The 27,500-nt window shown below is 44.0% G+C and overlaps 1 protein-coding gene across 1 annotated transcript in view; it reads right to left on the reverse strand.

Moving 5' to 3' along the window:
* Nucleotides 1–27,500, reverse strand: part of diaph2 (diaphanous-related formin 2) — an 874,190-nt gene that overhangs the window by 107,992 nt on the left and 738,698 nt on the right. Inside the window, exons 26-27 of the mRNA XM_084332019.1 lie at nucleotides 20,507–20,599; nucleotides 13,946–14,020 (exon numbers count right to left, since the gene is read on the reverse strand). Coding sequence (XP_084188145.1) covers nucleotides 13,946–14,020; nucleotides 20,507–20,599 — 168 coding nt within the window. The remainder of the gene's footprint in view (nucleotides 1–13,945; nucleotides 14,021–20,506; nucleotides 20,600–27,500) is intronic.

Here is a 27,500-nt window from a genome sequence, read left to right on the forward strand (position 1 = left end):
ATCACTTATCAAAAGTTTCAAGACTGGGTTCGTTCTTAGAGTATGGTTTGAACCGAAAATGATGCTACTTGTCTTTGATATGTTTAGAACTAGTTTGTTATTCTTTATCCATTCCATCACTGATTGCAACTCTGCCTTTAGGACCGTATTTAATTCATTGGCTGTTGAGGCTGATGTGTAAATCGTTGAATCATCCGCATACATAGAAATATAGGACTTATTTAGGACAAGAGGCATGTCATTTGTAAATATGGTGTAGAGCAAAGGCCCAAGGCAACTTCCTTGGGGTACTCCACACCTTACCGTTTTAACTTCTGAGTAACTCCCATTAAAAAAAACTATTTGTTTCCGGTTTGCTAAATAAGTTTGCATCCAAGATAGTGCAGATGAGGAGAAACCGTAACATTCAAGTTTTTTAAGTAAGAATTTGTGATCTATGATGTCGAATGCTGCAGTAAAATCAAGCAAGACAGCTCCAACCATTTTCTTTTTATCTATCTCTTTCAGCCAATCATCCGTCATTTGGGTTAAAGCAGTCGCTGTTGAATGTCCTTCACGATATGCATGTTGAAAATCAGTGGTCAATGTGTTAAAAGAAAAGTAGCTTTTAATCTGTTCACTTACTATTCTTTCCATCAGTTTACTCAAAACTGGCAGTAAACTTATGGGACGACTATTAGATCCTGAGAATGGCAATTTCAAATTTTTTGGCAGTGGTATTACTTTGGCAGTTTTCCACTGTTGCGGATACAAACATTCACTAAAGGATTGATTTATAATATGACAGATAGCAGGGGCAATTAAATCAGGGACCAATTTCAGAAGTTTGTTGTTAATAGCTTAAAATTCTATTTTATTTTACATTTTTCTTTGAAGAGTTGGGGTGCTGTTTTTTCAGGGGTGCCTTGTTCAAAAAAAAGTTTGGGATCCACTGATGTAGGCTATTAGAAAAGTAATGAGTGGTTCTAGTTAGTTTAAGTGTCTTGATGTCAGATTAACTCATGAACATCATCGATTGTACTTGAAAGGGGTATTCCATTGTGTTAACCATTTACAATTCTCTAACATCTACTTCCATTGTGTTTATTTTTATACATTTAAAAAAAAACACCGTTAACAACCATCCATCTGATTGGGTGTGCATAAAAATGTCACATGTAATAAGAGCGGGAAACACTTATCCCGCTTTGCTGAGAATCTCACACATCACACTTTCCATGAAATCAATCCTTTAAACTAAACAATTTACATTTACCGATTAGCGCAAACATATCAAACGGAACATTGAACATTGAATATAGGTTTGAGCTCTCAAGTGAGACGGCACCCTTGTTGCTTTCTCTTTCTCTCTGGAGATCAGCCGCTGGTGGCTCACAGTGCATGCCAGCCCATCGCTCCTTATTGTATGTATCAAGCCCACCAAATGTGACACTAAAATAGTCATTCCGCATTGGATGTGGCTGATGGAGCGTTGATAGTAGCCCCGACAATCTGAATGCAAACAGCTGCCTGGACAGTATTTCTGAATAGTAATGGTCACCTTTTGCTTTTGAGGGTGAAACAAACTAAAACTAAAAAAGGAATATGACAGAGAGAGAGGTAAGATTCAATATTTTATGTCATTTTGTCTCATTGTCGACAGAAAACTTAATAATTCCACCAAGCTTTATTCCTTTTGATGCTGATCATCACCGGGGCCCCTCTTTACGCCTAATAGGCGATAAATAAGGTTTAATTCAACCGATGCAATTTACCCATCCTTCAAAGCTAAGTATGATGGCTGGGGAGAGATTCCATTGCAATATTATGAGGGCAATTCTTCAGCCCCGGGGATGGTTGTTCAGGCGCCTCCCTGTATTTGGCATACAAAGGCATTCCTTTGGCTTAAAGCTCGGAGAGTTATAGGTCTATTAGGAATCCATCAAACAATGAGCAATATCAATCCTACTGTGTGAATGTGCCTAGGATAGAAATAAGCTGAAACCCGCAATTATAAAGGCCTCCAAAGAATATTTACCCTCTCAAATTGATCCAGTGTTGACAATTTACACTTAGGATGACCTTTCATAACTGCCCACATACTCGAAAACCAATAGTGTTTGGAGAGTGAGTAGGAAAACATGAGAAGCACTGCCAAAAGGCCAGGTTATTATTGAAGCCAGAGAAGTCGACATGTTGGATTCACGTTGTTCGTCGATGGCCCACTAGGTGGGAGGGCTGAGTACTTCTCATGTCAATGAGGCCACACATCCGTAGAAAGGGACGATGTTGGGACACCCCAGTGTAATCGCAACGTCCTGGGTTGGAATCCGGCCCAGGACATGTGTTGCATGTCCTCCCACATCTCTTTACCCGATTACTCTCTCTGACTGTCCTATCAATGAAGCACAAAATGCCCCCAAAAAGATAAAAAAAAAAAGAAAAAAGATAGAGGGATGACGTTGAACACCGTGGCTCAATCTCATTCTACCCACTACATCCTCGCCCCTATCTACTCTGCCCTCGTTCGTATGTTAATGCGGAGGTTCCGCTAAACCGAAGGGCATCCCAATCTGATCACGGGGAGTAGACGATAGAATCGGCCGACAGCAAGTGTGTTTGGATGCTGATTTATGAAAAGCCACCGCCCCTGGGGGAAAGATGGGGGAAACTAATCCTACAAATGTTAGTTCCCTGTTGACTGTTTTATTTTTTAATAAAAGGCTTTCAACCTGTTCTGTTGTTTTGATTGTACTTGCTTTATTTTCTGTATTATATATATATATATATATATATATATATATTAAAATCACACAATGCATGGTTGACACTCCAGTTTAAACTGTCCAAAGTGAGCAATCAATAAACGTGTCCCTATATTAAGCACATGCATATTAATGAACAGAACACTCAAATAAATATATTAATTGCTTTGGTGATGTTTTTGAATTGCACGTGGCCACCGTGATGTCTGTCTTTTCTTCTGGTGGATATAGTTCAACCATAAGGACGAGGGAGCCCCAACAGTTCATTCATACCCCTTTATAATGCCCTCCACAGCTGGCGAGTGTGACTTCAATTTTATTTTTTTTTTTTATTATTGCAAAACAAAATTATTAAAAGTCAGTACTCAACACACAATGCATAATGAAACTAACAATTAAGGTGGCTAAAATGACATGCAAGTACAGAAACAGAAAACAAAAAAAAAAGTATATAATAATATTTCATTCACATTCATTAATGGCTAGGATGTCTTGTGTGTATCACAAAATGCTAAAAACCGTGCATAGTGACTAGAAATTGCAGGTGTTATAGACACTGTAAATGTAGTGTAAATAAGTAAAACATTGTATATTTCCATTGAAATCTAGGAGTTGAAACGTAAAAAGTTCCCTACAATTAAGATACCTCCAAATGTATTTATTGGAGTTACTTTCCACCACTGCGTACAGTGTGATTTGATAGCCGGGAGTCCATCATAAAACTGAGCCACTGACTTGCTGCTGTGAAAAAGCCATTTCCAAGCTACAAGGGAAGTGGTCATGGGATGATATGTCCACTCATAGACTGGAAGGGTGATGAAGTACCGAGGTGTCAACAGACTGAAAGTGGGCAACTAGGAAGCACCCTGTTGCTGCTATCCTTACAGTCCCGGCCACTTGTTAAGTCAAACAGCGTGGGGTCAGGGTGAGAGACCACCAGTGTCCACTCAGAGAGAGAGATGGAGAGAGAGAGAGAGAGAGAGAGAGAGAGAGAGATAGAGAGAAAGAGAGAGAGAGAGAGAGAGAGAGAGCGAGAGAGAGAGAGAGAGAGAGAGAGAGAGAGAGAGAGAGGAGAGAGAGAGAGAGAGAGAGAGAGAGAGAGAGAGGGTGAGGGAGAGAGAGTTAAGTCAAACATTGTGCGGTTAGGGTGAGAGACCAACAGTGTCCACTCAGAGAGAGAGAGAGAGAGAGAGAGAGAGAGAGAGAGAGAGAGAGAGAGAGAGAGAGAGAGAGAGAGAGAGTTAAGTCAAACAGCGTGGGGTCAGGGTGAGATACCACCAGTGTCCACTCAGAGAGAAAGAGAGAAAGAGAGAGAGAGAGGGAGAGAGAGTCAGAGAGGGAAGGAACCTGCCCTTTTTATTGAGATGTGATTTATCACACGTCACACTCTGCTCACTTCACTGTCCTCTCCTGCCAGAGTCAAACCACGGATCAGCTATGAGTCCAGGGTGCTCAAACGCTACATAAAATCCACATCTATATTTTCCATGATGGTTTTTCAGCTGGGGCGTGATAAACGATCAGGTGTGGACACAGGGCCTTAGGGTCTGTGGACGGGACAACGGCGGTGCCTGTGCCCTTGGACATCAAAAAACCCTGAACAGCGGGGGCCGCCCCCGACACTTCAGCGCCCCCCGTCCACATATGCCCCTTTCAGTCCGCTGATAAATATCCTTATCAACGTGGAGCAGGTGATAGGTTTCAAGCGGCCTGTCTCTACAGAGCCCAGCTCTCATCCACTTCTATTGATATCTCTCATCTACTAAGCCATCCAAGCCATAGCTAGGAGCAGTAACACCCTCTGGGTCGACCGCGGCCCCAAAACAAATCACGTTAGCGGCAACTCCTTTAGGAGGGCCCCCGGGGGCCAACCCCCGATGAATAACATCTATCAACACCCTGAAGAGAGGAGGCCTGGAGTTACTGGAAGCAAAGGGCTTTAGCCATCAACGGAGAGGACGACAATAGCAACAACCCCCTTATCTGATGTTTGTGCGTGTGCGTGTAGGTGCGGGGGTGTATGAATGTGTGCACGTCACAGTAAAGAAGAACAAGAACCTGGGAGGTAGACAGGAAGCAAGCGAGAGAGAGAGAGAGAGAGAGAGAGAGAGAGAGAGAGAGAGAGAGAGAGAGAGAGAGAGAGAGAGAGAGAGAGAGAGAGAGAGAGAGAGAGAGAGAGAGAGAGAGAAGGAGACAGAGAGATACAGCCATGATAGGAGGGAACATATGTGTGAACAAATTAATTGCTAAGGGAATTATGATCGCTATCACATCTTGTGGTATAATTTCAGAAACAAACGTGTGATTTTCTTTTCCTTGTGATCACAGACGAGATCAGGAAACAGCTCCCAGGCTGAACATAACATGCCTGTCTTGTATCGCACATGGATACCAAACACATGAGAGGTAATACATAAATGTATTAAGAGATTAATGTATTACGCTCCGGGGGAGGTAATAGAACAATGGACCTCATGCACCACTGGACTTACGACAAAAGTTAAGAGCAAATTTCATCGTAGCTCCACTTATTACCTTACGGTTCCTTCTTGGGGATTCACTCGTAACTAAGAGCACCACCACCAGACGACACACCAGACCACCACCAGACGACACACCACCAGACCACACCACCACCAGACCACACACCAGACCACACCACCACCAGACGACACACCACACCACCACCAGACGACACACCACCACACCACCACCATATGACACACCACCACACCACCACCAGACGACACACCACACCACCACCAGACGACACACCACCACACCACCACCATATGACACACCACCACACCACCACCAGACGACACACCACACCACCACCAGACGACACACCACACCACACCACCACCAGACCACACCACCACCAGACGACACACCACACCACACCACCACCAGATGACACACCACCACACCACCACCAGACGACACACCACACCACCACCAGATGACACACCACACCACACCACCACCAGACGACACACCACACCACACCACCACCAGACGACACACCACACCACCACCAGACGACACACCACACCACACCACCACCAGACGACACACCACACCACACCACCACCAGACGACACACCACACCACACCACCACCAGACGACACACCACCAGACCAGACCACCACCAGACGACACACCACACCATACCAGACCACACCACCACATGGTAAATGGCTGCTTTTTTATATAGCGCTTTTATCCAAAAACGCTTTACAATTTGTTCCTCACATTTTACCCATTCATTCACACATTCACTCACACATTCACACACCGACGGCGGAGGCAACCATGCAAGGTGCCAACCTGCTCATTGGGAGCAATTAGGGGTTAAGTGTCTTGCTCAAGGACACATCGACACGCTGCACGGGAGGAGCGGGAATCGAACCGGGAACCTCTGGATTGCCAGACGACTGCTCTACCTCCTGAGCCACTGTCGCCCCTCTACTACCACACCACACACAGTAGGGGCTGAAATACCTTGTAAACCTAGCAAGTATTATATCAACGCTTCTCTTCTTGTCAACTATAAGAACATTATGATCATCTACTGCTGGTTTATTGAAGGTTCCCAGCAACAGCCGCAGATGCAGCCATTGCTAATTACACACCAACACTATGGAACACTTTACCTATGGACATTAGGGGGGCTAGCTCACTAAATACATATCTCTTCACCATAGCCTTTTAATACATTCTGCGACTTTACACTACACTGTGATTGTTGTATTGTAAATGAGAGCTATTTTATTGTTATATAAAACTGTATGGGTATTAAAGACTGTCAGGTTCTAGACTGTGTGACCATCTAATGGGAAGAAAGACTCAGGTTTTAAACTGTATGACACAGTATTTGTATTGTTATAATCTGCTTTGCTTTTACCCCTTTTCTTATTGGCTTTTATTCTGTCTATTTTATGCTAATTGTATGTCTATTTTACTGCTGTGGAGCACTTTAAGCTGCAATTCTTGTATGAAAGGTGCTATACAAATAAACTGTATTATTAGTGTACTCTTCTTATGGAGGGGGAGTAATCCTTTGACTAGGAATGTCAAATAAGGTCCTCATGTGGCTGGAAGTAAAGCTGTAGGAGGGAGGGAGGTGTGTGTGTGGGGAGGGGGCTTTTGATGGATGGACCTGTGAAGGTGAAGCAGAAAAGTCAGAGGGGGAGGAGAGGTTTTGGGTTCTTAATGACTTTGAAAAAGGCAGTAAATAAATAAGATTGGCTCGGATTCCCTTTGAAATCTGATTGATGTGCCTGTTGGGACGCCCTCCCCCCCCACCCCCGTATGAGAGAGCTACTGAGGCTGTGCCTTTTGGGACGCCCCCCCCCCCCAGTATGAGAGAACTACTGAGGCTGTGCCTTTCATCGTCGACCGAAAATCGATGAGCGGGGATGTACATGCTTCAGACCAATCTCCTGCCAGAGAGACACCAGGGTACCACAACAGACAGGATGAGCAGGCAAACTCACATGCCGTTATCTGCCCTTATTCAGCTCTGTGTTGGAGAAACACACACCACCTCTGTAAAACATACTGTCAAACGAATACGATTGCAACATACATTGTACGTCCATGATGCAAACAAACCCCGGCTCCAATGCTGCCTATCAACCTAGCATAGCACATTGGCTAAGGCCTCTGGGGGTTAGTTCTCCATCTTGTAAAAAGTGGAAGACAAGGATGTGTTTCCGGAATTGGATGTAATTGTGATTGGCGCCGTCTGGAATCGTAGTGAGCGTGACTCCGGAGGAAGTGTGCAGTTGGAGTACGGTTTAACCAACAGGTCGACAAGGTTTAAATAGAACTCCTTCGGCGTATAAGCCAGTTCGCACGCTCACACACCTATTCCAAGAGACTCCGGTATGCGCTGCTCGTTTCGAGGATGACAGGAGGTTAATGAGGCTTTAAAGCGTGAGATTACAAGCGACATGAAAAGTAGGCACAGAAACGGATTCTACACACGGTGCTATTACAGCTTAGAGAGCCTTTCCTGTAAGAGAGAGATCTGACGGAGGCTGAAATGTTGCCGGATCTTGTATCTGGAGGAGAACACTTCTGCACACTTGAACAGACGAGACACTTGATGAAAAGGAGCAGGTCGCGCGGCAGCCCTGCATTGAGCTTGCAAATAGAACTTATCATATTTGTAAGGCGACCTTTTCCAAGGATCTCAACGTTGTCCTAGAAAATACCTTGTATCTTACAATGCATGCGATCGATATTAAACGACGTTGAACAAAAAAATAAATAAAAGACTAGAATAAGAGCCTGGCGGATAAAAGCATATAAACATCAACACTCCGAGCCACATTGCGCTCAAAATGCAGACGCTCAAAAACGTCTGCAATTTCCCCAACCACACCAAAGACAGCTTATCAGCTAAACCCAGAGACGCCTTTTATCACCAAATCATCCGTCGTTGGGGGAACTTAATTGTTTCTTTTCACAGACTGTGAAGTTTAGACTTTATTTTCCTAAAGATCGTGCCTAAAGACGTTTGTGTTGGAGCCCCCTCACGAGATGAGACGACCCCTCCGGAGCTTTGTTCGACTGCTGCATTCATTTACAGATGCCGTTTCGGAGGACGATCTATGGATCCGGGGAGGATTTTCCCCGTCTCATCACCTCGTAGTCAAATCCATGCAGCGCTTCATCAACCCTCTGTGCAGAGCTCCATATCAAACGCAGAGTGTATTCTAATGACAGGGGGCAGCGGAGATCCATGAACGCTGTGTGCCTTTGAGACACTGTGAGGGACAATGCGATGCATGGAAGCTGTGGGGAGGCTGTTGGGAGGACAGCATACTAGACATGCAACATGCATGTCTAAAGTCCCACGGGCACACGGGTAGGATGCTACTGCAAGTCAAACACATACAGTACATCCACAGCAGAAAGATACATGAATACAAGCACCACACACACACACACACACACACACACACACACACACACACACACACACACACACACACACACACACACACACACACACACACACACACACACACACACACACACACACACACACACACACACACACACACACACACACACACACACACACACACACACACACACACACACACAGGCTTGCAACTCACAGTCTTAAGACCACATACAAACCATAGGAATGTGAGGTGATATATAGAATTATGTATACTTTTTAATGTAACATATGTAAATAGTATAATTCGCCCTACTGAGAAGGTGATTGGCTGCATTTGTCTCCTGTACGCCTCCAGCCATAATGTTAGTGATAGAAGGGAACTCATTTTGTGCAAAAATGGAAAGCTTCATGAGGCAGAATTATTACAAAAGCCAATAATACATTTCCCCAGTGATAAATCCCTATACGGGTCGACCGCACGGGAAACTAAAGTGACGTCAGACTACACCGCCCTATAGACACTACAAGCAACATTAAACAGTCTCCACAACTGTTAACATTCCCTGATCAATCTCGTGAAGGAGTTACTCCTCAGGTGTACTATTGCAGTCTATAAAACAATAAATAATTACAACCAACAGGTACTGTACACATTTGTATTTCTTCTAAAGTGCAGTTAAACAATAGATCATGTTTAAATAAACAGACAGACTTTAAACAATATCTCAAATTGAACACAAATCAAGTGCTGTACATCTTTGTGCTGCTGCTGAGGTAAGACCATTACTCCTGGGTGTCACTGGTCCATAAACAATAACGTCATGTTTAAATAAACACAGGTATTGCATGTATTTGCACTAGTGATTGGGTATCGCTGGTCCATAAATGATAGATAATGTCTAAAAACCAGGTGAAACTAGCCCGTCCAAAACCATCATACTTAAACGGTTCGTAAATGCACACATTAGCCAACATAGGCCATTGCAACTATTTGCCTGAATGCACCACAATTGAATCATTGAATCACAAGACTAAGGTTAACCGTCTGTAGTGTGGTAGTGAAAGGGTTAACCTTGTGTAGTGTGGTAGTGAAAGGGTTAACCCTTTGTCGTGTTGCAGTGAAACGGTTAACCATTTGGTAGTGTGGTAGTGAAAGGGTTAAAGGCACCAAGAACAAACTGTCTGTGGACACAGCAGCATCGCATGGCGGCCACATAACCACACACACACACACACACACACACACACACATCTCATCTGTCAGACCCAACAGCAGCATTAATCATACCAGCGTATGGATGGAGGTGCAGCGGCACCAACATGCTCAGTATAAATCCATAACACCTGAACATAGCCTGGCACAGCGGCCACATAAACCACACAGCTGGCAGATGTAGCAACAGCAGCACAAAATCCAATAGTACACGTTACTAATATAAGGATATACGTTACACGTTACTATATGTTACGCAATCAACAGCAGCATTGAAATAGGCAATACTACAGTCAGAAATAGTAAATTTGCTTACTTTTGACGATCACAGCAGGAGATGATGGAGCTTGGTGTTGAACACATGCATAGACTGTTTTCTGGACACTTCAATTATTTCATTATAGTCCATACAGTTCAGTCAGTTGTCTACTGGAGAGGATATCATGGACATGACGGCGTCACGCACGCAACGTTTCCCTAGACATGCTCAAGAGTAGGAGAGTTCAGTATGTATGTAACCATTGATACCCTGATGACAGATTATCTCCGATTGACCGGTGAAAAGAGTCCTTCTGCTTGTCATAGGCAGGGCGATGAGACGATTTATGTTGGGACCGGTGTCTGGGGGCGTCGAGTACTGCAGCAAGTGATGGCCCTGTTCCGTTGAAAACTGGGTGCCGACACATTAAAAACACTGAGCTAGCGGAGGGTGGGCTTCCGTTCCTCTGTGCAATGCACAGGCTATACAGTGAATGGAAGAGAAGGGGCTGCTCCCAATCTGACATTTGCTAAATGCACTGTCACTCAAATAAATCAGACCTATCATCATAATATAATTGGAGGAGGGTGTGGGGGCGGGTGCATAATCAAAGTGGGCCGATGACGCATCACTCTCAATCTCCCCGTCTCTCGCTCTTGTTTCTGTTTAACAGGCTGCTCAACCGGCCCACAGAGCGACCGGCCCACAGAGCGACCGGTCCACAGAGCGACCGGCCCACAGAGCGACCGGCCCACAGAGCGACGGGCCCACAGAGCGACCGGTCCACAGAGCGACCGGCCCACAGAGCGACCGGTCCACAGAGCGACCGGTCCACAGAGCGACCGGTCCACAGAGCGACCGGCCCACAGAGCGACCGCGCCACAGAGCGACCGCACCACAGAGCGACCGCACCACAGAGCGACTGGCCCACAGAGCGACCGGCCCACAGAGCGACCGGTCCACAGAGCGACCGGTCCACATAGTGACCGGCCCACAGAGCGACTGGCCCACAGAGCGACCGGCCCACAGAGCGACCGGTCCACAGAGCGACCGGCCCACAGAGCGACCGGCCCACAGAGCGACCGACCCACAGAGCGACCGGCCCACAGAGCGACCGGCCCACAGAGCGACCGGCCCACAGAGCGACCGGCCCACAGAGCGACCGGCCCACAGAGTGACCGCGCCACAGAGCGACCGCGCCACAGAGCGACCGGCCCACAGAGCGACCGCGCCACAGAGCGACCGGCCCACAGAGCGACCGGCCCACAGAGCGACCGGCCCACAGAGCGACCGGTCCACAGAGCGACCGGTCCACAGAGCGACCGGTCCACAGAGCGACCGGCCCACAGAGCGACCGGCCCACAGAGCGACCGCGCCACAGAGCGACCGGTCCACAGAGCGACGGGGCCACAGAGCGACCGGCCCACAGAGCGACGGGCCCACAGAGCGACTGGCCCACAGAGCGACCGGTCCACAGAGCGACCGGCCCACAGAGCGACCGCACCACAGAGCGACCGGCCCACAGAGTGATCCGGCCCACATAGTGACCGGCCCACAGAGCGACCGGCCCACAGAGCGACCGGCCCACAGAGCGACCGGCCCACAGAGCGACCGGCCCACAGAGCGACCGCACCACAGAGCGACCGGCCCACAGAGCGACCGCACCACAGAGCGACCGGCCCACAGAGCGACTGGCCCACAGAGCGACCGACCCACAGAGCGAACGGCCCACAGAGCGACGGGCCCACAGAGCGACCGGCCCACAGAGCGACCGCACCACAGAGCGACTGGCCCACAGAGCGACCGCACCACAGAGCGACCGGCCCACAGAGCGACCGGTCCACAGAGCGACTGGCCCACAGAGCGACCGACCCACAGAGCGAACGGCCCACAGAGCGACGGGCCCACATAGTGACCGGCCCACAGAGCGACCGGCCCACAGAGTGACCGGCCCACAGAGCGACCGACCCACAGAGCGACCGGCCCACAGAGTGACCGACCCACAGAGCGACCGGCCCACAGAGCGACCGGCCCACAGAGCGACCGGCCCACATAGTGACCGGCCCACAGAGCGACCGACCCACAGAGCGACCGGCCCACAGAGCGACCGGACAACCGGGACTTTTGAAATGATTACAAGAAAGGCCACACCTTATTTCAGGCCTTAAGATTACAATAATCAACAAAGTCAAAGCATGCTGCAGTTTTATTCTTCCTTATGACTCAAAACATGCTGCCGCCCACTCTCCTACAGACACATTATCTCACTCGCAGCCATTTGGACAAACTGTACACAAACACAGATTTAAAAAAAAAAAAAGCAAGGCCTGACACAGACATTGTTGTAAAGGAGAAAACAACACAGAGAGATGCAATCTGTTGAGGTGGGAGCATAAATCACATTCCACTACAGTGGGCCAGGCCACAGGACGGAAAGAAGCCATTAGAGGGGAGTCTTTCTGAAAGAAACCATTAGAGGGGAGTCTTTCTGAAAGAAACCATTAGAGGGGAGTCTTTCTGAAAGAAACCATTAGAGGGGAGTCTTTCTGAAAGAAACCATTAGAGGGGAGTCTTTCTGGGGCGCTGTTGCACAGCGGCCTGACATTTACGAGACGAACGCCAGGCCTGGAAGAGGAAGCAAGAGGAGGGAACACACACTGGAGGAACATCATCGCATGGCGGAGGGCAGGAGGTCTACGAGACACAACGCCTCCAACAAACAGCCGGATGTAGATGTAGCAGGGTCTACAGGCGGGGTCTACAGGCGGGTCTACAGGCGGGTCTACAGCCGGGGTCTAGGCGGGGTCTACGGGATGAGTTAAGATGTCAACTGGTGCTGGTCTACATTACAGAGATACAGCTGAGTCACTCGTACGAAATGAAGTGGACTTTGAAGCCAATGTCTATAATAAATATAGTTTGAATTCTGCATAGACAGGTGTAATGTTTAGCTTTTTCACAATGACTACCGGTATAACATCGTGGGCGGCATTCAGTTATTATGCTACATATAGTTGGAACAAACTTCTTAAAGATATTGGATCTACCCAACTCTTTACACTCAGGCTGAACTCATGTTCCTCATTGCCTTTAATGTAAATGTAATTACTGTGAACGTGACAATCTGACTCTCTCTCTTCTCTGTTTGCTCTGCACGCTATTTCTCCTTATACTCCCTTTTAAAAAATAACTTTGAATTGCCTCTGTGTATGACATGTGCTATATAAATAAATGCGCCGTGCCTTCAATGATGTCATTAGTCATTATGGAAAAGGATTACTAGGATAAGTGTTATAGAATAGTACACCCGTCTACGCACAATTAAGATGTAAAAAGCTTCAAAGGATGTATTACCACTTGTTATTGGATGTCTTCAAGATCAAAGGCCTAACAAAAACACTTTGAAACAAAGTTTAAGTTTCAGTGGTTAAAAGAGAAGGTTTTGGAATAACCTATCGATCACTGTTCAGCAGGGTCTATTTTTGGCCTCCTGTTAGCCTCTTTTTTTTTTATTTTTTTTTGTTAATACAAAAAAACATGAAAACCTTCTGAATGTCCTAGGAGTAGATATAGCTAGTGATCAATAGGGGGAATGTTCTAATAGTAGACATGATTAGTGATTAGTAAAAGTCCTGAATCTCCCCTTGAAAACCTATGCGAGTGACACTTCAGACTATAGGGTTCTGAATGCGGTAGACCAGCCCAGCTTGTTTTTGTTGTGAGAGGAAAGTACACGACGGCAGCAGGCAGGACTGGGGGGCAGGGAGGTGCTGAGCTTGGGGTTTCTAGGCCAGGTAAATACACACACCTAGAGTCCTGTTACCGTGGTTACCGTGGTTAGCACCGGGCCACCGGGAGCCTGGACTGGAGGGACTTTGATCACCTGCAACATTGATGTTGTGAACAGAAAAACAAAGAAAAGAAAAGGAAAGAAGGAAGTGGGAAGAGATGTCAGACAGGAGTAATTTCAAGAGTTTGGCACCAATTACCCAACTCCAAAAGTCTTGTTTGGCACGATACCTCTGGGTTCTGGCACCCTCAAGCATGCATGCTTGCACACACACGCTCACACACACACATACTCACTCACTCAAATCAACACAAAAATACTCAGGTGATGGAGGCGACAAGATTGAATGCTATCTGCGATTTCTTGGTTTAGTTTGGTTCCGTTTAGTTGATTAAGATCCCCGATTAGCCACAGCATTGCAGCAGCTATTGCAAGCTTTACATTGTTACCGTGCAACATAATACTTCATCATAACAAATAATGTTACAAGTACAACAGGACAAAGACTAGTACACACACACAGACAAGACAAGCTCCAAAAATACAATAATCAAAATATATATGAAGTAGCTAAAGAATACGTATGCATGCCCACACACACCTAATTGAACAACTAATTCAAATTTAACATAACAGACCTCAAAGGCTAACATAATAATGTTGTTGCAGTGCATACAGTCCCAATACAGTGTATTTGACCACATGCAATAATTGTAACTCACCTTGTTTAACTCTGCACATTTGAAAAACATGAAAAACTACACAACGTTCTCAACTCATTGCAGTCATATAAAGTAAAAACCTGCCCCCATGTCTTGTTGATCTGCTGGCCTGTTATATTTGGATTACAGAATCTTTTTTATAATATTTTACTGTTTTCTTGTGTGATATGTCTAGGGAGTGAATTCCATTCATGCATATCTCGGTACATAACCGTTTGATTGAGCTTGTTCTTGCTTTCGGTAATGTAACGTTTCCTCTATATAGTGTGTCTGGTAGAGTAGTTATGTCTATCTAAACTGAATGATAAATCCTTATACAAAATAAATGGTGTCTTTGTAATAGAGATGTTTCTGATAAATACAATGAATAGAGTAATCTGTTTTTAACATATAACCAAGCAAGACAATTGTGCATTGCAACAACATTTGTTCTGTATTTGCAACGGAGTGCAATACACACTGCTCTGTTTTGTACAATTTGTAATGTCTTCATCCATTGTAATACTAGACCATACTGCTGGGCAATAGTCAAGCTGGGACAATATTAAAGATTGAATCACTTGTCTAGTTGAGTTTTGTATAAAACAAAATTCACATCTGCACATAAACAACATGCAATTATTTATTTTTTTAACAGAAATCTATATCAATTATTGCATGTTCAGTGAACTAATTATTTGAAGTGAGGTTTTAATTGGATATATATCTTATTATTTGCTGATATCATACAGTATGGACTTGTTCAGAAATGCACTGCTACTCAGAGTTCCACATTATTCACCTGGGAGCTTTGCAGCACCACCACAGTGTGACACTGTTAGGCAGTGAGGAGCTCCACTAGGAGCAGTTTGGGGTTCAGTGCCTTGCTCACACCCACCTCAGTGGTGGTGCATGGTTGTTGATGGAGGGTGGAGTATTATTCATTCACTCCCCCCGTCCCATATCTTCCTGGTGGTCTGGAGATTGAACTGGTTTCTGATTTCTACAGCTGCCCCTGATTCAGTCTTGTCACATGTACCATAATCAAAATGTACAACTTTATGTTGCACTGAACCATTGCCAAAATAATCTGAATTGAATGAAGGTTTTTTTTGCATCATTAAATCCCTACGGCGTAAACATATATACTGTACATGTTTTGAATGTGTTAATAGACGCATATGTTGTGTCTTCTATATCTGTATGTTTAGTTGGGAACATCACAACTTGTGTTCTTTTTAGAGTATGTGTTGTCACATAACTTGAAAGGGTAAGAGTATCATGTTTTATATATATATATTAGGGCTGTCAGTTTATCGCGTTAATTAGATTAATTAATTACACAGCAAATTATCGCGTTATGAAAATTAACTCAAAATTAATTACAAAAAAAACAAAACAAAAAAACAGACTTTTTTTTAATATGGTCCATTTGCATGTTCTTGGTATCTGATTCTAGGGACATCTATGGATCTCAGGGAATGTATTCCTAGTGTCAGAAATACTGTGGGCTAGATCCACAAAGAATGGATTCATTATGAATTGAAAATGGGGGACCCTGATGTAAACAAGACGAAAGTCTTTCTCTGGTCTGCACTCCCTTAACAATTGTGTGTATTGAGCCGTACTGTATTGTACCCATTCTGCAATCTTAATAAAATGTTCATTCAATCAATCAATCAATCAATCAATCTGCGTGGTGATTGATTGAATGAAAATTTTATTTTGAGTAAATTGTAATGAACCAAATGAGAATATCAATAAAACATTTTTTATCTTTGACTGTGAATAACACTATGCTCAAATTGACCAGACCTGAAAAATCTAAGCAAATTAATAGATGGAAGATGATTAAACAGAAGGTTTTGTAGATACAGTACTGAATTCTGCAATCCGGACACATGCAATTTGAAATATGATTATAGAATATAGAATATCAGGCATAAAATGGTTATGCGATTAAAATGCGATTAATTAGATAAATTAATTACAAATCCTGTAATTAATTAGATAATTTTTTTTAATTGCCTGACAGCACTATATATATATATATATATATATATATATATATATATATATATATATATATATATATATATATATATATATATATATATATATATATATATATATATATATATATATATATATATTATTTAGGGATGCTCGATATTGGCTTTTTTACCGATACCGATATACCGATATTGTCCAACTCTTAATTTCCGATACTGATATCAACCGATACCGATATATGCAGGGTTCCCCCCCCCCACCCCCCCCCCCCAAAACAAACGGAATAATTTCAGGTAATTAACATTACATATCTCTTGTTGTGGAATTAACACAACATTATGCATACTTTTGACAATAAATAAAATCAGAATTTGTTCTTACTTGCTTTTTTTTACCGATACCGATATTTTCCGATATCACATTTTAATGCCAATATCGGCCGATAATATCGGTAGACCGATAATATCGGACATCCCTAATATTATTATATGTTAGTATCATGCCTATTTGTATTATTTATTTAATTTTTATTTTATTATTTTATTATTTATTTATTTATTGTACTATATTCTATTGTGCTATATTTCATTTAGTTTATATCCCATTTAATATTATTCAACCTCTTTATTTACAGTTGTACAGCCATGGCCTATATTTTATTTTATTTCATAATTCTATTCTATTCTATTGTGCTTAACTTTGTTCATATTTAATTTTATCTTACTCCACCTCTTTATTGTATTATCTGTCTGTTAATGTCTGTCCGCTAATGTCGCACCGGAAACTACCAAAGCTAATTCCTTGTATGTGAAAACTACTTGGCAATAAAGACCTTTCTGAGTATCCTGTTAATCTTCTTTTCTAGAGTATCATGTTCATCTTCTTTTCTAGAGTTAAATAAGTGTGATAATATTGTCATGATAGGTTGTCATGGATATCAGCATTGTTTCATGTGTGTGATGTGTGGAGATAATACAATATAAAAGTAGTGCCTAGATTCCATAGCCGGGAAGGACATTTGCACGTGTAGGTGGTGGGAGTGGGTAAGATAAGGGATAGGTTTATAAACAAAATTATGAGTTATGGCTTTACAGCGAGGTCGAAAAGTGACAATTCCGATGGAAACGTCATCCTGGGCCATGGGATCGATTGGAGCGTGTCAAGTGTCAAGTCAAGTGTTCCTTTATTAATCCCCTTGGGAGAAGTCAGGTGTCATAGCAACATGGGGAAGGGGGGAGGGAAGGCACAGGCAGAGAAGATAATAATAACAGTAATAGTAATGGATAGAACATAGAGTGAATGTGATATATGACAAGAACGTCTCTCAACATCAACTACATTCAACTATGAATGGACAGAACACTCTAAAGTACCGTCTTTAGATTGGAAAGTGTGAGGACATTGTTCATCTGAAAGCTTAACCCATTGAAACCGGGAAACACATTTGTGTGTATATACAGGCTATATAATGCATTATTAGCAGGCTTTTTAGGTCTAAAGGGGTTAAAGGAGCTATGGTACTCCACCTGAGATACTCAATTTGACTTCGAGATCCAGCCTCTAGACAGGAGGGTGTCTCACGGTGTGTTTCATTAGCCGGGTCTCTTTGGTCTCTCCCGCTCTATCTCCCACTCTCACACATTTTTTATATGAAAGATGGCTGGTCCTGGACCCAGACGACAGATGAGAGGTGAGAGGCATCACAAATCCCTCAGTACGCAGCTACCATATGTGACTATCTGCGGTGTGACGGTTAGCTAGCAGGGTTAGGACACGCCGTCACGGTGGGAGTATAAACCAACGTGATTATGAGCTCAGCAACACCGTAAAGGCCTGAAACAGATGTCTACATGTGTCATTTCATTACAGCCATGGCTCCCGGCTTATTACGGGCTTCCTTATAGCACCTTTAATAAATACAGCATTTCAAACCAATCCTCGTCTCTCTGTTGCCGAGTGAACAGATGAGCTCCTCTCAGAGCCGGGCGTCGACACTGCAGCAAGGATCATTAAGTCCAGCTCCTTCGCGTGTGTTTCCTCTGAAGATGCTCTACGGTCACTGTGTGGAGAGATGGGAGCACCTGTTTGCTCTTGTGCTCTTGTGCAGAACTCAGACCTGCATATCAATGGACCCTGGCACCCCCGGCCACGTGGTGCTCCCCTGGGCACGGCACACTCATCATGGCAGAACGGAATATGTTAACATTAGGATTATGCTAAATCACCCCGGCCTAGCAGCGGCCAGCGTGCCCATATTGTAATCAGAACCTTATGAATGGCAACGGGACAATGAATCGCTAATGAAGTGCACCAGGCCACACACGTGCGCCTCGGTGTGGATGCGTGTGTGCGCGTGCACGTGTCCCCTGTGTGTGTGCACGCACGCGGGTGCACCTGTGTTTGTGTGTCAGTGTGAATCTTGACAGCGAGCTGTAGAGTTATGACAAGGAACGATGCACACACACTGAGACACACACGACACATGAGCAAAGACACAAATAGATGTGTCTCTTCCCCCACAATATTCACCTTATGTTTCTAGGTAACAAGGACACTGCTGGCTTGACACTTTTGTGATCCCACTCCCCATGTGCATGTGACAGACGGCTATCTAGACGTGGACATTCACCTTTGAGGTCTGTCAAAATTGAATAACATTTTTTAATATTCACTATTATCTTTGTTACAATTAGAATGAGCTTGCTAAGCGGTTTTGTCCACATGGATGTGTTATTCATTTGGTTTGTGAATATCCACACTAGGTAACATCTTCAGCCACAATGTCCAGGGAAAGAGAACTGCAATGGTGAAACCATGCAGGACACAATATGGTGAATATCTGAGTAGAGAGTCGCGCTCCTTTCCCATTGAAGACTGTGTGACATGGACAACGCTATGGGGCTCTGTGTACAGTGTTCATTTTGGCTGCTATTTTAGATTCTAGTTTTAGTTTACTCTTGACCAGGGGTGCAGTGCTGGGCATACGTGGTCAAACGACGTTTGGGCTTCGTCACTGAGGCCGAAGTGCGCGCATCCTATTATTATGCAAAGTCTAGGTGATAAGTGCCGGCACGACGACACAAAAATGACTCGTCGCGCCGTATACCCCGGCCGCCGGCACTTATCACCTAGACTTTGCATAATAATAGGATACCGACAACCAAATACAAGCCCTGTAGGTGTGGTGGGGGGTTGCTTGATCTCCCGACTGGAAGGATATCATCTGTTCTGTGCGCAACCGAGGGAACATGTATGCGCGTGCACGCGTGCGCGGGCGTTTGGCCTTCGCCCATATTACGACTGCACCCCTGCTCTTGACTATAAGGTCTTATCGATTTTCAGCGTTCATTCCGTCCTGTTTTTATTTTGTTTTCGTCAACAAAAACAATGCACATTTTAATCTAGCTATTGTCAGCTCAAGGCGAGTCCATGTCGACCTATCCCAGTGGGAGGGAAGAGTCAGATACTGTGTTGTATGCCTACATCTCTATAAAGGTCAAATCCAAACCCTGACACAACACATTATCTGCAGCTTGTTCTCCTAAACCTTTCTCTCTCAATACAAATCTTTGCACACACTATTTTCATCCGACAGAAATTACTATTTCATAATTTGAGTAAAATCTTTGTTGATTTAATTTCAGTGTTTAGTTTTCCTCTAGTTTTAAGCAGGTAAAAAAACGTAAAAAGCGTATACATATATTAATATTTTAAAATGCCAAAATTGTAATAATTGTTGCTGACGAAATTAACACTGGTTCTACTTAAAAGCAGCGAATCAAAAGTCAAAGTGGACTGGCAGACGTTCTGACCACCAGAGAAAGAGGAGCCAGAGAACTAAGGGGTCGGGTTCTCACTGTCTTACCGTTGCGCGGAGTTCGTTTTCGCCGATCACGGAAGGCCGCTCCGGACTGCAGGGCTTCCATCAAGCTGTCCATCACGCCGGTCTCGTCTCCTTCTGCAGGAGAGAGAGAGAGAGAAAGGGGAGGAAGATGGTTAAAGTGTGTACATCACATACACAGATACACTAGGACTGATATGGTGTCTGTGGTGGTAAGGGGAAAAGAAAGTCACAATGATCTGGAGGTTACTATCACTATATCCGTGTAGGTATGGAAAATACACATTAAATAATACAACTGATGGTCATCAGTTGTATTGGACCGCATGACAATGGGAAGTGTGTAATGTAATTGTGTATTATGATTCCTATAAAGAAAAACTACACAGTCACACTGATACACAATAATTGTACTTGATATATAACGTAATGTAACAATAATGTATTTCCAAGCTCTATGAGACACACAAATACAAGAAGGTTTAACTTTAAGGCACTGGGGTACAGCCTGAGGCAGTACCCACTGTCCATAAAAGCATTTAACTATCCGCTTACATCAGAACAACGACGGAACCCCCCACCCCCTCCGCCTCCGCATTCTGCACGAAGCCCACAATATAGACAAGACTATTAAAGAGCATCAGCATTAAGGCCTGCTGTCACTCCGGTCCACCCCCTCTCCATGCTGAACGGTCGGGGAGGCAGGAAAGATACACTCGGTGCTTAGCAGCTAATACAGGCACTGGATGACTCCAGGATGAAAGCATGCACTGATGTCCATTGACAGATATTCTTTCTGTGGCTAACGCAGGGGAGCTAAGTGCTCTTTACCAAGATTTAGTGTGGAGCCGCTCGATACCCGGGCGCTCTATCATTGTTCCGTCAATGAAACCAGCACCGGCCTTGGAAAAACATTCCTCCCGGCCCAGTGTTCCAGCTGCTTGGTTAGGTGGTGGTAGTGGTAGTGGTGGTGGGGGGTCCGTGGAACCAGCGGGCATGGATGAGGAGGAAGCAGGGAGGCTGTGTGGCTCCATCTGCCTCTGAACAGTGGCCCCGCACTGGTTCACACGGAGCAGCACATCACTCTGCCTCTGAACAGTGGCCCTGCACTGGTTCACACAGAGCAGCACATCGATGGAAAAAGGGGGTTCAAAAATAAGCTTTAACTGGGTCGTCTATCTTTACCCCCCCCCCCCCCCTCCCCAATACTAATGAGTCGGTGGGGCACCATCTTCATCACTGTGGTTCAGAACAGACATTATTTTAAACTGGGATCATTAGGGTGACTTATGAGGGTCTCATAAGGGTCTAGGTGTCTTTTTTTCTTCTTTTCACCACCCATCTCTGCCCGCGTCTGAGGCTGAGGGGAGATGTTCCGAAACGACTGGCGCTGACCAAACACTTTCTCAAGAGAGCGGGGTGATCAATCTTTTCCTCACACACGCTTCAAAGAGAAATGACAGTCAGGCAAATTGAATTTATGAACAGAACACGTTGACACTGCTACATAATTAATTTGAGGAAATGCCACATATTCTGCCATTAACGCAGAGAACCAGGGCTGCTGCTGGGTCCCCCCCCCCCCTTTTCTCCACAAAGCAACAAAGCCACCAAAACCTGCAATCATTTACGCAAAGGAAAACAAAAAGAAAGGACGACTAAGAATAGCAACGCATCTTATGCAAATGAAAAACAACAGCTCTCTATTCCTACTCTAATTCCTCTCCCTCCAATCTCTAGCTCACCCCCTCGTCTTTCTTCCTCGAGTCCCTCCCAATCAAAGTATCCGTTAAAAGCAACCCCTGATTAAATCAAGCTTAATTAGACCGGCTTTATCACGACCGAACCCCCGAAGCAGAGCCAAGCAGTGCTTATCTCAGACCGCAGTGCTACACCTCCTGATAGCCCACGCTCACTGGTTTAAAAGCGGGACACGTGTTTCACCTGATCTGGCCCTCAAGCGGAGCAGAATGGAGAACAACTCCCAGCTAGCGGCAGCCGACTATAACTGTATCCACTCCCCAGCATCATTAGCTGCTCCTCCATATATAGGCTAACCAGGGGTGTGCTGCGAGTCTGCCAGGAGGCAGGATGTGTTAAGTGGCAGGTAAACATTTATCTCAAGCCACCTTGACACGGCAAACTTTTTGGCAGCTCCTTCTTCAACGGCCTTCTTCTGTGAGACCTAGACATCACAGGGGGCACCTGACACCTTGATCAATTTGTCCTACTTCTAGCTTAACTGTAGCACAATTCATCATCTGTAATGGCCGGGACTTGAGAGCCTCGCTAGGCTGCGCGGGGTTCATGGGGGAGGATTGCAGACACAAAAGAAGCAAAATGACTAAAATGGGAAACATAGTCCCCAGTCTCCTGCGAGCACTCCATTAACTCTGTCCTGCTGGACGCCCGCTTCCACACCTCTGCTCTAAAGAAAGCCTGGTTGAGGGAGAGGAGGGTTCAGGCAATGGGGCTTAATGGCGTCTAACAGCCGAGGCTGCTAAACTCCACACAGCTCCACACGGAAAGGCTCGAATAAATGTTTAGAGAGGGGGGAAAATAGTGGACATTTGACCTTTTGGATTATTTGAGAACTCTTATTCCCTTAATCCTTGCAGCAAACGTCCCTTGTTATACTGATGTGTTTTATACTGATATATAGAGTTACAGTACATCATATATAGCCGTGTTTGATGTGTGTTATACTGATGTATAGAGTTACAGTACATCATCTATAGCCATGTTTGATGTGTGTTATACTGATGTATAGAGTTACAGTACATCATCTATAGCCATGTTTGATGTGTGTTATACTGATGTATATAGTTACAGTCTATCCTCTATAGCCGTGTTTAATGAGGGAGTTTACTAGTGGGTTGAGAGACCACTGAGGAGAACAGATTGGAAGTGAGAGGAGGTTTGTGGAAAGAGTTGTATTCAAGATTTCAAGATTCAAGAGTTTATTCATCACATAATGTACATACCAGGGCATAGAGTGAAATGCGGTTGGCCATGCCTGCTACAATTGTGCAATAAAACAATAGTAATAGTAATAATAATAAAAAAAAGATAACTAGAATAGTCATGGTAAATAGACATGTTAATAAATCGCTTAAGGGCACTGGATCCTATGGACACTCCTATACAATGTGCAGTTTTTCTTCTATGTCCCTATGCTATACTTGCTGTTACTATCTTGTATTTCTGAGATAACAGCTGTGGTGGCGGGGTTGTGGTCAGAGGTACAAAGAAGTCAGATTTAGAAATGTTTTCCACCAGAATAGTTGAGACCAGGCTCACTCTTTACACTATGGGGTGTTAATCAACAACATCCAAACAATAACATCCTCCGTTGTATTGTGGATTATCTCTGTGAGGGCGATGATTCTCACATGCATATAAGATGAACATTTTTAATACTCTGGTGGTCACAGAACAAAAGTTCTTAAACGTTCATTCTGGAGGCTAGATAAACGTAGCTAAATAACCTTACTGTATATGCCAGGTACAGGGAGTTGGAAGCTAAATAGTTCTTCAAGCCATCATTTTGACATCATTATGTGTTATGTAGATCACATCTACAAATTCTTGTTAAGGCATCTCCACAGTCTTGATGTCAAGGGGGGTCTCAGGTCAAATTACCTTACGGTAGTATTTATATGATGGGGACGTAAATAGAGGAAAAACAGGCTACTTCTAGAGAACTCATTCTGTATAAAAGGAGGACACAGAGTTTTTCATTGGAGGTTTTGACCAGGACCGAGCTACAGGGGGCCGGGAACCAGGACATATTGGGTGAAACTAAACTCTTTTATATGACTTGTTCTATGTTGGTCAGCTGATGAGAATTACAGCAGGTCGATTAAGTGTTTATTTGTTTGTCAATTGATTCAGTCTCTCCAATACAATAATTTTCTTGTCATCATATGTAGCTACCACTACCATGTTAACAGTCAGTTATAGCATAACGTCATAGCCGTATTATTGTAAAATTGTCATAAAATATGAAGTGATTAGAACTGTTCATGATCATTGGTAAAAGTAGACTCTATTTTATATGCATCATATACCTTACGTTGCCCACTTTAGAAGCGTTCTTTTCTCACTTTAGAAGCGTTCTTTTCTCACTTTAGAATCGTTCTTTTCTCCATGTTTTTGCTGTTCCCTCTAGGCTTATTAACCCAGGGCAAATTGTCACCCGCTGGGTGCCGGGGAATTACAGAAAAGCAAACCTTTTATGCCCAACGATCTTCCTCAAGAGGCAAGATCACCCACACTCACAGTAAATTGCCTTCCAAATTGGTTAAGATGGGCTAAAACCCAAGACAGTGATGGTACACCTTGGCGGGCACCTTAATGATCTTAAAAAAAGCTAGCGGAGGAGTGGAACATGGATGAAGCTTTTGCACGTTTAACTACTTTACTATTAAGGAGGCAAACCCTTAGTAGAGGATATAAGACTATGATACTCTACCTCCTGGGGAGAGGTGGTGCACCTGTCCCGTGTCTCTCCTTTCATCCTAACCCCCTTGCATTATCAGGTCGGTGCCTGGATCCTGAGGCAGCGAGCTCTGGGGGCTTTGGTTAGGGTCTGAAAATATATTAGCTAGCGCCACTATCACAGTCTATAATTAGGAGTGATAACCAGGGCAACAGGCTCTCAACATGATTTGTGGAAATACTAATAATACTAATAATAATAATAATAATAATAATAATAATAATAATAATAATAATAATAATAATAATAATAATAATAATAATAATAATAATAATAATAATAATAATAATAATAATAATAATAATAATAATAATTCACACTTCAGATTAGCTTCTCCTACTAAATCGACTTGGCGGTCGAGAGAGAGAGAGAGAGAGAGAGAGAGAGAGAGAGAGAGAGAGAGAGAGAGAGAGAGAGAGAGAGAGAGAGAGAGAGATAGATATATAGAGAGAGAACGAGAGAGTGAGATAGAGAGAGAGAGAGAGAGAGAGAGAGAGAGAGAGAGAGAGAGAGAGAGAGAGAGAGAGAGAGAGAGAGAGAGAGAGAGAGAGAGAGAGAGAGAGAGAGAGGGGGGGGGGGGGGGGGCACACCGTGGAGAGGGCAGTGCAGCTGGAGGAGCGGGTCGTTGAGAGGCCTGGTGGAGCGAGGCGAGGGGTCATAAAACTCCCTCCCAGATACTCCACTGCCTGAGCCTCGTGACATTTAATTATTTCTACAACATACAGTATGCAAGTGGGTGCGCGTGTGTGTGTGTGTATGTGTGTGAGAACATGCATGATTGTACACACACACAAACACACACACTGGAAAGCAGCAAATGCCCTTTTTTATTGTTAACCGTGTGTCGCATATTTGCAAGAATACTGGCTGCGTGTGACAAATCCAAACTAACAGAAAACAAGTCTGGCATGACCAGCTGAGTGGATTTACACTCAACAATGTGTAGAGGATGACATCTTTTCGGGATTCCCACCGGATGAGAGTCAATTTCACTTTGTATCCCGTGATTGGGCAGGACCGGGAGTAAAAGTCAACAGGAGCAGAAGGGAGTGGGAACTATGACAACAAAATCAACAGGATCCTGTGGCAAGTCTCATTTCCGCCCAAGCGCAGCTCCAGCCATAATATCTATGGCTCCGGCAGCTAGCAACGTTCGGTTCATATCGATACTCTTATTTTGAAAATCCTGTGGCATTTCCTCCCAAGCGCAGCTCCGGCAGCCCAACAACAACAGCGTGCTATGTTATGTTAGAGTGCGCATTTTGCGACCAGGAAATAAGTCCCTGCCTGTTTTTCCCTGCAACGCTTCCAATGCATCTTACATGCTTTGCATCCTCACCAAAACTAACTAGTTAGCTGCTACCGGTAACTAAACTAAGCTAACCCGGGTCAGAGGCAGATAAAACTGAGGAAAGGGAGGGGGCGGGGGAGCCTCAGCCTCTCTCTGTCCCTCTCTACGTCAATGATGTTAAGTAGGTGAGGTCAAAGGAGTTTGATAGTATTTACTGAGGATGGCCAGATAATGTTGATATTTAAACATAACAAATATAATACATAATAAATGTATACATGATCATGCAACATAAAAAAAATTTAGGAACTGTTTGGGAGAGGGAGGTAGGGAGGGGTTTTAGGTTGTGTGTTGTGAGTTCCAAAAGGTTATTTCAAGTTTAAAGCTCAATATATCAAAACGTGGCACTTTACAGTGAACATGAGGTCTATTTGTATTAAAACAATAGATTGTTTTTCATTTAAATGTCTGGAAGAGCTAAATTTATTTCTTTCAAATTATATTTTCGTTACCTTTTTTGAGTTAATTTAAATGTTAGATTGTGTTGAATGGGCTTATGATATTGTATCATATCGATTGCAGGCACCTGTATCGTATGGTATCGTGGCAGACTTTGTGATATTGGCAAATATTATTGTCCAAGAGAATCGATATCATATCGTATCGTGATGAAACTGGTGATTCCCACCCCTAGTAGAGTCCATACATCCAACACCAATCCCATAATTCCTTACACATAACATGTCTGGCTGTGTGACGTCAACTTGTCAGCATGAAAATTACAGCCAAACATGGCACTGCAACTAAATAGCACAAAACATTTGTGACTGTTACAAATATAACACGTTTTATACTTGTGCTACAAGATTTTGGCCTGTGCTACAAAACTATCAACCTCTGTAGCACCAGTGCTATGTGCAAAAAAAGTTAACATACAGCTAGGGCTGTCTTAAATACTTCGAAGCTTTGTTCGATGGGCATGGGATTCGAATATGAAAATAAAATTCGATTAGAAAAAAATATATATATATATATTTTTATTTTTGCAAAATCAACTCTGCCTCTCTTTGTTAATTACAACAAGCAATGCTGTTTGTTATTTAAGATGAGGTCGGACTTGGCACTGACAGATTTGTGTTCATTGTGCTGCTTTTATAAAGCCTCAAATGACGGCTTACAATATTTCATGAAAGCGTTTTGTTTGTCTAAGATTTAAAAGGGTTTAA

This window comes from Notolepis coatsorum, assembly GCF_963971535.1.
Source record: "Notolepis coatsorum genome assembly, chromosome: 16".
NCBI classification, from domain to species: Eukaryota; Metazoa; Chordata; class Actinopteri; order Aulopiformes; family Paralepididae; genus Notolepis; species Notolepis coatsorum.